This window comes from Lolium rigidum, chromosome 4 (genome assembly GCF_022539505.1).
Source record: "Lolium rigidum isolate FL_2022 chromosome 4, APGP_CSIRO_Lrig_0.1, whole genome shotgun sequence".
In the NCBI taxonomy this organism is placed as follows: domain Eukaryota; kingdom Viridiplantae; phylum Streptophyta; class Magnoliopsida; order Poales; family Poaceae; genus Lolium; species Lolium rigidum.
The window spans coordinates 172,485,142-172,496,258 of record NC_061511.1 but is presented as its reverse complement, the minus strand read 5'-3'; the positions used below and the strand labels follow the sequence as shown (position 1 = coordinate 172,496,258).

Sequence of the window (11,117 nt, the reverse complement as noted above, 5' to 3'; positions counted from 1 at the left end):
AGGGAAACCTCCTAGTTGGCTTGGCGGTTGGTGCTCCGGTGATCTCTTCAAGAAGATTGTGAAGAGGCCCGGGCTTCTCCTTCGTGGAGCTTGTGAAGTGGTTGTGGAGCTTGCCATCTCCGGAGCGGAGGAAAAGCTAACCATAAGGAAAGGGCCATTATCCTTCGTGGGTGTGGTTCGGAGAATAGGGTGAGCCTTCGTGGCGCGGGGAATCCTTCGTGGGACCTCCACTCCTCCAAACGTGACGTACCTTGTTGCAAAGCAAGGGAACACGGGAATACATCCTCGTCTCCGCGTGCCTCGGTTATTTCTATACCCGAGCTCTCTTTCCTTGTGATAGCCATCGTGCTTGAAGTACATATATCTTGCTATCACTTGTGCTACATATATCTTGTGCCTATCTTGCTTAGCTCTAGTTGCTATTGTTACACTTAGTTGAGCTTAGCATATTTAGGGTTTGTGCTTGTAAACTAAACGATAGTTTAATTCCGCATTCATACAAGACAAATCCGCAAGAGTTTGTAATTGCCTATTCACCCCCCCCTCTAGGCGACATCTCGATCTTTCAGGGATTCACTTGGTGATGAAGAGTTAGTGGAGAGGGAGGCAAGAGCGACCAATCCATTAGAGGTTGCATCTTCTTCATCATCAATATCATCATCTCCGGAGGTATACTCTTCTTGAGTTGATAGCACAATAGGAGTGTCCAAGGAGGACCTTGCCATGAAGCAATGTGCATTCTTGATATGAGGGTTCTCATTGGGAGATTCAAAGAGAGATGAAGAGGGTATGTTGGTGGTGACGATGGCGGCCAATTCCTTTGAGCTTTCTTCATCTTCATCACCACTAGAACTTTCAACTTCATCGGATGAATATTCTTCCCTTGTTACTAGCAAAACTCTTGAGGGCCTCTTGCCCTTCTTGGTCTTGTTGTTGTAGAACTTCTTGTTGGGGGCTTTTGAATATTTGCCCTTTGTGTCCTTGCTCTTGTCCTTGGGAATGAGCCTCCCATTATGAAGCTCTCTATTTTCATAGGGGCATTCGGCAATGAAGTGGCGCTTGTCATCACAATTGTAGCAAGATCTTGTCTTTGGACCAAAGCTAGTGAACCCACTTTTGTTGTTCCTCTTGATGTTGTCTTCCTTGGCCTTGGAGGGATCAACCCAAAAGGATTTTGCATGGAAGGCCATGTGATCATGGTAGTGGCATTGCAAATCTTCCGGATAGGACATACTCCAAGATGCCCTATAAGATTCTTGAGGTATCACTTCTTCACCGGAGTTGACCACCAAGGCAAGGTTGGAACCTTTTGCCATCCCAAGAGCACGATTGCGAGAATCATGAGAGGTTTCCTCAAGCACCTTGAGAACTTGCATCTCGTGCACGACTTGTTGAGAGGTGAGAGAGGAATAGCATTCCCTTCCCACAAGAGTCTTGACATCAATGGGTGCAAATGGCATCATGCATTCAATGTACTTCTCCTTGATCCAAGAGTCATTGATGTGGGTGGCACCAATAAGCCGGAAGGCATCGGCAACCGTGACAAGTCTTCCATACATGACTTCATGATCTTCATCCGGTAGCCTCATGAACCCTTCGGCTTTATTCTTAAGAGCATTATACTTGTTCCTCCTTGTGCTCTCACTTCCAATGCAACTAGCGGCCAAGCCGTCCCAAGCTTCCTTGGCGGTGGTGTAGTTCCGGACACGATGCAATTCCGGTGTCCCCACACTAGTTTGAATCATGTGTAGGGCGGTGTTTTTGAGTTGACTATCAATTGCTTCTCTTCTAGTCAACTTGTCGGGGTTGTATGGCTTGAAGCCCTCCAAGATGATTCTCCATAGTTCGTTGGAGGCACTACAAACATGAGAGCGGAACTCAAATTGCCAAGTATCGAAATTATCAACGGAAAACTTAGGTGGGTCGCCCGAATGTTCAAATGGGGATGGGGAACCGGTATATCGGGAGATAGAAAAGGTGGAGCTACTCGATTGTAGCTTTCACCTCCACTAGTTCCCCTAGGAGATGCACTCGGTAGATTTGATAGTGTTTAAGTTATCACCTTCCACGGGTTTGGTAGATGAGGGTAAGTCCGAAGCCTCTTCCTCATCTAACGCACCCGTGTCTTTTACCTCTACACTAGGAGCCTTGGGAAGGGCCGGAGCCAAAAGCTCGGCAATCATCTTTTTCATGCTTTCCATTTGGGCTTCCATGGAGGACTTCAACGAATTGAAGTCTTCCACGGAGACCAACTTGGCGGCCCCTTCCGAGGGCTCCTCGTCCGGCATACTCTTAGGCGGTTAAGCCCGAAATAAGAGCCGAGGCTCTGATACCAATTGAAAGGATCGTATGCCGCACCTAGAGGGGGGGTGAATAGGTGCTAACCAATTTTTAGTTCTTTTTCAATTTAGGCTTGACACAAAAGGTAAATTCTCTAGATATGCAACTAAGTGAATTTACCTATATGACAAGGATATCAACTAAGCAAGGTATGGCAACGCAATAGGAGATAGAGTGGGATAGAGGTAACCGAGAGTGGAGCACGCGATGACACGGAGATGATTCCCGTAGTTCCCTTCCTTTGCAAGAAGGTACGTCTACGTTTGGAGGAGTGTGGTTGCTACGCAAGCCAAACCAACAGCCACGAAGGCTTCACTCGGATCTCCGTGAGCAACGCCACGAAGGCCTAGCCCACTTCCACTAAGGGATTTCCTCGAGGCGGAAACCGGGCGTTTACAAAGTTCTTGGGGCACACATCCACAACCAAATTGGAGGCTCCCAAATCTGTAACAACACAACAAATCAACAAGCATACATCAACAACAACAACTAGGGATCCAAAGAGGAACACTAGCAAGGGGGCCCTCAAGCATAAGAGGGGGAAATGAGAAACGCTTCGGTGAGGATGTAGATCGGGGTCTTCTCCTTCGATTCTCCAAAGCACAAGTGATTTGGGTGGTTGAGGGAGGAGATCCGATGGATTTGATGTTCTTGGTGGCTCAACAATGGTGTATGATCTTTTTGGAGGGGGAATGAGCAACCCTAGCACTTTGGAGAAGAAGCCTTTAAAAAGCGGCTGCCGATGCAGTCGTTGGAGCCGTTGGAGAGGGGTGGCCGGTAGTACCGGCCAGATCGGGCCGGTACTACCGCTCCTAGGCGACGCGCACGGCCACTGGGAGGAGGCCACGTGGGCAGGTGGGCGCGGGCCGGGAGGGGAGGTCGGAGCCTCCGGCCGGGGTACCGGCCGAGATACCGCCGGGGCTCCAACCTCCCTGGCACTTGTACTGAGGCACCATGCCCCAACCGGTACCATGGGCGGTACCAAGGCCGGAGCCTCCGGCCGTGGCCAGGCCGGCGGTACCGCCCAGGCCTCCGGCTCCTTCTTCCCTTTGCTTTTCTCTTCTTCTTCTTATTTCTTCCTTTCTTCTTTTCTTTCTTTTCTTTCTTTTCTCTTCCGAAATCTTGCACGCTCTTCACACCTTGGGCATCAAGAGAATGTAGTACCCTACAAATCTTATAAACCGAAATGTTCATATATTATCATTGTCATCAATCACCAAAACTACATATAAAATGAGATATGATCTTTCAGGCGGCCCGCCTTCGACAGCAGTGACGAGGAGGAGGAGGTGCCGGTGTGCACCCTCCAGCTGCAGTCCGGGGACTTCGTCCTCAACGACGAGGAGGAGGCGACGGCGGTGCAGCAGGTGTTCGTCATCTCCACCGTCGAGGCGCGCGCGCTTCCGCCGCGAGGAAGCGGAAGCCATCCGGGCCGTGTGGGAGTACGAGGCCGCGCAGAAGGAGGCGGCCGTCCGCCGCGTGAAGCAGGAGGTCGTCGACCTCGACTCCGAGTAGGCCGTCATTGACGTAGTCTACCGCGGCACGTATAGTAGCTCGCCGCCGGTGAAATTAGTTAGTTTTGGAGGTGGTCGCCGACGACCACCTCAAATGCAATGTATCTACCGATCGTAGCACCCGAACTATGCTTCAATATGTTTGAATTTTAGTTCTACTGCTTGTTTGTGCGATGATCACTTTGCCGGCAATTTTTGAAATTGACGTTTTTCGGTTCCGAATACGGGTGGTGTTCTGCGCCACGCTAAAAATCGCTCGCTTTTTGTTTTTTGGGAGACAAAACTTAGTTTTTTCGGTTCTGAAGAAAAAGGGCTCTGCTAGAGATGCTCTAAGAATCACTACTTTGTGGGAGACCGCTATAAGATCATGAGTTTTGGAAATTCAATTCGGCTCTTGGGTACATACGCTCCCTCCACCCAAAAAATATATTTCTAATTATCAAAAATTGTAATAAAAAAATCCGCATGTACATCTCGATAATCTATGTGCGTTCGTGCAGTTTCACGAAAAATCGATATTTTTTGTGGTCCATGTAAAAAAGACAAAACAAGTCCCCTAAAAACTTATTGTTAGCACTAAATTTTATCTTTTTTACACATCCCAAACGCCAAGTTGTATTTTCATGGAAAAACTTTGTGCGCACTTAGCATGTGAAGATGTACAGGTGAATTTTTCTTTTGTAACTTTTTGGCATTCCAAAATATATCAAAGTTTCAATTCAAACTAAAGGGAGCATACACACCCACGAGCCAAAACATCACTCCGAGTTTCGGAAAAGGAAGAGTTTTTACTATCAAACAATGTAAACATATCATTACAACTCCTTGTAAATACTTAATCCTATTGTGCAAGTGAATCCAAAAGTTACTGGTTTGTGCATTTCACTTGAAACTGAACAACTCTTTTATGCTTTATTATTAATGAAAATGAAAATCTTTTGGATGTTTCATACTCCTATAAAAAGATAAAAAATAATACCACGGCACTGAAGGAACTATGGAAAAGAAAATAAAAAAAAAGGAGGAGAATGCATAGATCGGAGTACTAGATTACTATCACCGCACTATGGTGCATTAGCGGCACAGATTACCTCAACCAGCATAGTCAGGAGATCTCCATAGTCAGTGTCACTCCTCAGGCCTCGGGCGTCTCTCGTGCGCGCCATGGCGGCGGCGGCGGCGACGGCGACGCTTCCTGTAGCCAAGAAGGGACCGGATCTGGAGGAAATCGATCTGATTAGCTCTCTCCCCGGTGAGATCCTCAGCATAATCATATCTCTCCTCCCCATCGACGACGCCGTGCGCACCACAACCCTCTCCCGCCGGTGGCGTCCACTATGGCGCTCCTCCCCGCTCAACCTCGACATCCTCCACATCGACGGATGCGGCCGCGACCGCGTCGCCGCCGTGTCCAAGATCTTCTCCGAGCACCCCGGCCCCGCTCGCCGCTTCTTAACCAACTGCCTCCAGATCCCCGACCCCGACGGCTGGCTGAGGTCGCCCGCTCTCCGAAATCTCCAGGAGATCGACTTCTGTCTCTCGTGGGGCGCTCCGATGCCACTGTCCATCCTCCGCTTCGCGCCGACCCTACGCGTGGCGACATTCGGCTGTTGCAGGTTCTTTGAGGAGGACGCGCCGCCGTCGTTTAACTTCCCTTGCCTTGAGAAGCTCACCATGACATTCCTTTCCGTCCGGGAAGACACCCTCGACGTCCTGCTCGCTGGCTGCCCTGTCCTCGAGAGCTTGATGCTGGAAAGCTGCAGGGGCTTGTGCCACCTGCTCATCAATTCAGCAACTCTTCGGAGAATCGGCATCCGTGACCCTCCGCACCCCTATCACCTGGTCATAGAAAATGCCCCCAGACTAGAAAGATTGATCAGAACTCATCTTCATCCAGAGTCCACTATCTGGCTAATCAAGGCACCCAAACTTGAGATCTTAGGCTCCATGACAGACGACTTCGCTAAGCTCAAGATTGTTTCTTCAATTTCTCAGGTAGCTGTGAGCATCTACCCCAAGATTCTGTATTATGCAACATATTTGTGCTCTTTCTGATCCTGTTGTATGTTTATGCATTTCTGTTATCAGGGAATGGCTGCTGGCAACTTGACAGCACTGACGCGCAGCGTCAAGGTTTTGCATCTCGCGTCTAAGGGCCCTAATCTTGATGCAGCTATACTCTTCATCAAACAATTTCCTTGCTTGGAGAAGCTCTGCATCACAGTGAGTCTCTTCTTTCTTCGGTAGCTTTTATACTATTAAAAATAGCTCCTGTCATTTCATAGACGGAGTATTATCCAATAAAAAAAATCCTTTTTTACTTATCTGGTAGAGACTAGTTCTACCATGTAACTATTTTTGTTTTGTTTCAGTCATGTCCAGGAAATGATATGGAGAATGTGCATCATCTTAATCCACAAGATCCTATTGAATGCCTCAATCATCTCAGAGAAGTAGAGTTGAATTTTTATGTCGGCACCAGATCAGATGTTAACTTTGCTAAGTTCTTTCTCCTGAATGGTAAAGTACTCGAGTTAATGAGATTTGGTGTCAAGGACCAATATACTGAGGAATGGATAGCTGATCAACACAGTCAGCTGCAGGTTGACAGTAGGCCTTCTCCAAATGCTCAACTTGAATTTGAAGCTGCTCATGATCCTGATTATTTTGTTATCGACTGATCCCTCCAGTAGACCTTGTGAACATTGTGGACAAGGTTGACTAGATTGTCCCCCCCCCCCAAGCTTTTGTGGCATGTCTTGTCACTGCAAAACTGGAAACATTGCACTTTGGACTTGTGTGTAACGCTTTAGAGATTTCCATGGTACTGTCATGTTATCGAGATGCGTCATGTGTTTGGCATACTAAACTATGATTGATCGCAACCTAGTTGTTCACTTTAATTCATCAATTAATGTATGGCTTTCAAATCTTGATTTGTTTGGAGGAACAGAATATTTGATTCTTCCAAAAAGATTTAACAGCTGACTTAATGAAGCGCCGCTCTCTTGCATAGTATTTTTTCGTTGTGAGAAGCATAGCCTATGATTTCAGTTACAAGGTGAAGGAGTAAATGCTAACATAGTTATCACAATTGGTGGAAGTTTTTTTTTAAATTCCTGTTTGCTTCTTAGTGATTTGGGATATCAAATCTACTACTTGATTGTTCTAGTACTTGGCCCATGATGCTCAAAGGGAAGGCCTCATGGGATGTATACATTTGTTGATATATCCAATTCCCAGTTACACCAGCTTACTAGCCTGAGAAATATGCTTTGTACATCAAACTGTGTGGGCATGAACTGCATCTTGAATTCTTGATACTCATTTCTTTTGTTTGGAAAACTTAAGGACTTTGTGCATTCACATGTACCAGACAGTACTGTGCATGACTGCACATTTACAGATACAAACCGGCAGTCTCCATCGGGCGAAACGAACCCGGAGCTACTCACTTAACAACGAACCGCATCATGGAGACCGTAAGCTTGCTTGGCTTTGTGGATGAGCAAGCTTGTTGCTCTCTCTTGAGTCTTGATATCTTGACCATTGGAATCATGTAGCTTGTGGAGAACTGAAGCAGGCCATTTTTTCAATCATCTGTTTACACCTTTATCATCTTTATAGACACCCATTTTTCAGCTATCTTTTACAGAGCATATGCTTCACTAAGTGAAGCATCAATTTTTCCTAAAAAGTACCCTTGAAATAGTTTGATTTTCACTAAAAGCATTTATTTCTCGACATTACATGCCCTTGAAATAGTTTGATTTTCACTAACTCTAAGCATTTATTTTTCCACTTAAATATCTGATAATTCCACTATTTTTATGAACACTTTGAGAAAACAATTTATTTTGATTTACTTGAGAAGCAACAAGGAGTAAACCTTATTTTCAAGTTCTAGCAAATTGGAGCTGTGGAGGATTAGCCTACCATACAATAAGTGGAGAAATAGGGGCTTTGGTAATTGTTGTTTCTGAAGCCATTGGTTCCATATAAGAATTTGTACCAACAAGGTTCACATCAAACTCCTTATTTATCTCTAGCACGCGCACAAAGAATGGCCATAAGGTTGAGCTTAGCCCAACATGATTCCGACCTTAAACCATCTAAGCGAGGCTCATAACATCAGTTCAATTTTTGTTGCATCCGGTTTGACAATGGATCACCATCAAAGACGTCGTTTTCATATCCAGCACGTGTGGCCCGTTGCTTTCCTCTAAAGTACTGGAAACAAACTCGAGTCTGATCCTGGACTGCAGCTGCCCGCCTGCCCCACGCCTCAACTCGAAGGCTCCAAGTTCCCAATTCCCCGGTGCCGCGGCGCGAGAGAGGAGCGGAGAGGGCTCGCAAGGGCGCCGCCGGAAGCGCCTTCACCCATCCAAGGTGAGCACGATTCGAATTCCATACGTACGCATGTTCGACCCCTCCCAAAATCCGCCGATTAGGTTTTGCAGCGAAGGGAGAGTGAGCTTCTTTGGGGCTTCTGGTATTTGTGTCCGGCGTCGTGATTAGGGTCTTGCATTCACTTAGATGATAGTAGATTCACGCAATTGGCTACTTCTTCCGTGAATTCACTATCTTTATATCTCACAGCTTGGTACTTAATTGTGTTCGATCAATGTTTCTAGAATAAGATTTCTGATATGTGTAGCCTTGAGAACCTATCGGAATAGAAGGAATTCAATTTTCCTAACCAGCTACAAATACCTTGGAACTTGTATTTTGTTAGTAGCTGACTGGTATATTACTGTTCAAAATGATTTGTTTGTGCACAGTTTATGCAGAACCCTGGTAAAGTTAAGAGCATGTTGGTTATGTCAATAATTTGGCCACGCAAAATTTCGGTAGTCAATGTTGGATTTGTCTGGTTTTTGCCAACTGATAATTTGTGAGCCATATGGTCATGCCAACTTCTTTGGTTCAAACTAAGGCTGCATTGCCTATTTCAATGGCTACTTTTCCACTGCACATTAAAGTAAGTTAATCATAGCAATGCTGAATAATTGCAATGAGCCTAAATGGGAGACAAATTTTGCTGGGATGCCAACTTTTTGTCATGTCGACAATTGACATAGAATCAAATTATGACCTGAGTTTGTATTTGCAGTTGCCTGATGATGAACTTCAGTAATGTTAAGGGCCTCTTTTGTTCAAAGTAACTTTGAAGGATTGCATCCTTTGGATTTTTTCTATACAGGTCGATTTGATTTGTCGGAATCAATCTGATCCGTTAGAGTATAGAAGGAGTCCTATGTAATCAAAGAATTTTCTTAGGATTTTAAGCATACACTACAGCCTTTCCTTCAATAACATCAAATGAACTCAGTTCCAAGCATTTCTTAGAATTTTAAGCATACACTACAACCATTATGTGTTTTTTTCCTATTCCTGCAACTTTTTCGATCCAGGAAATCAACGAGGCCCTAGGTAGAGCTGGCTGAAAGAGTGTCAACTGGATATGAATTTGTTTACTGTTGTCTTGGGTCTTACTAGCTTACTATAGTAACATACCTGATTGTCTGCTGAATGCAGTGAGTTATTTCCATTCAAGTGCGTTTGGCTAGATCCTAGATGTGCACTTTTTTCTAAGGGTTTGCAGCCAATCTTGTAAACGGGGCTGACTGGGAAGCTCGCATCCCACTCGGCCTAAGTTTCGCTAAATCCCATCATTTTTTCGTGTGAACGCGGAGACTCTTTATATTGCAACAGCATTGTAAGCTAATTTTATGCTGGGTATTGTAGGGCTACGCCAGCCTAATAGTATGTTATGTGATGTAAAGCAGATGGAGAAACCAGAATCTGGAGTTGAACAGAAGTCAGAACCAGATGTTACTGAAAAGTCTGTGGGAATGGGCATTGACCTACAGAAGCTAACTGAGGAAATTCAAGGATTGGAGGTTAACCAAAAGCCTGTGCTTGGCTCAGTTGTGGAAACTGCAGGAAAGCATACTGAGGTGGAGCCAAGAAGAGAGATCAATCATAAACCTGTGGAGACATGCCAGGACACTGCTGTGGAAACTAAAGGAGCCAGCCCGGAAGAAAAGGAGACTGGTAATCCAGCAGGTGTTATTTACCGCTGCAAGAAATGTCGGAGGATGGTGGCAACACAAGAATATGTCGTTACCCACAAAATAGGTTCAGGTGAGAGTCATTTCTTCAGGCGCAAAACGGATGACAAGCAACCTGAATGTACACCTGCCATCTTTGTGGAACCTATGAAGTGGATGGAAGCTGGTGAGTTCCCTTCCGATAAGATATTAGATTTGCCTTTTCTTGTGTGGCTCAGAGAAGTTCTTGACTTTCTTTTCTAAACTGTGTTGTCGATCTGCAGTGGAAGAGGGATATGTTTCACAGAAGCTCTGGTGCATGGATTGCAAGACCCGGCTAGGATCCTTCGATTGGGCTGGTATGCAATGCAGCTGCGGAGCCTGGGTGATTCCGGCTTTCCAGCTGCTCAGAAGCAGGATTGATGAATGCCAGATGTAATCAGGCAACCATTTTTTGGGGGGTTGCTTAGCGCAACATACTCCCAACTTTTATTTGGAATGCCCAGTGTAGGCCCTATGTGTTGTGTTGTTTCGCTTGTTTGAAAAGATGATTTAGTTCAGCACTATCCAATGTTTATTGTCTATTGTCAGAATGTAGGGTCACCTTGTAAAGTAGGAACAGTCCTAATGGATATATAATGAAATCTAGCTCTAGCTTTGTTTCTTCTTTCTTTTGAAATGATGGATTCCACATCTATTACTAGTGTTCGAAATGATGGTAGTCATACATTCATAGTTTCTCCTTGCTATCCATTATTTTCTTTATCATTATGTTTAGTGCGAGAAGTTGGAACTAGCACGGCACACATTTTGAAGCGTGTCAAGTTTTTCGAAGATGCTATCAGTAGCTTGATCTCCCCGGGTAGCGCCCAAAGTTGTTGCCACTAGGTGGCCTTGTTCTGGTAATCTGTGAACCTTTTCCTTTCTGTTTGTTCGTCTATTGCTTGCTTTTTGTAATTTTTTTTACATCTTGGTCTTGCCTTCGAGGTTAATGATTGACGCGCAGATCTCATGTGGGTTCTCTAAAAAATTGACGTCAAGATGTGGCTATGATCGCTATAGGGCCAACTTTTATTTGAAATGCGCAATTCTGGAGGTTCTATGTGTGGATCCGAGTAATGTGAACAGTACACATTTTTGAAACCTCAAGATGTGTTACTTTTGTGTAGACCAGAGTATATGATATTCCGTATTAAGATTTTATACACGC

At 45.2% G+C, this 11,117-nt stretch overlaps 2 protein-coding genes across 2 annotated transcripts; both read left to right on the top strand.

The window, feature by feature from the left end:
* Positions 1 to 5,018: 5,018 nt before the first annotated feature.
* Positions 5,019 to 6,669, top strand: LOC124647805 (putative F-box/LRR-repeat protein At5g02700). The gene is made up of 3 exons (XM_047187678.1): positions 5,019 to 5,849; positions 5,943 to 6,077; positions 6,227 to 6,669. Exons 1-3 carry the CDS (start codon positions 5,019 to 5,021, stop codon positions 6,533 to 6,535), a joined length of 1,275 nt encoding a protein of 424 aa, XP_047043634.1. The 3' UTR covers positions 6,536 to 6,669.
* A 2,974-nt stretch (positions 6,670 to 9,643) lies between these two features.
* LOC124647804 (probable inactive dual specificity protein phosphatase-like At4g18593) lies at positions 9,644 to 10,346 on the top strand. Its single transcript, XM_047187677.1, has 2 exons — positions 9,644 to 10,094; positions 10,192 to 10,346. The coding sequence occupies exons 1-2, from the start codon at positions 9,644 to 9,646 to the stop codon at positions 10,344 to 10,346; spliced, it is 606 nt and encodes a 201-aa protein (XP_047043633.1).
* Positions 10,347 to 11,117: the final 771 nt, after the last annotated feature.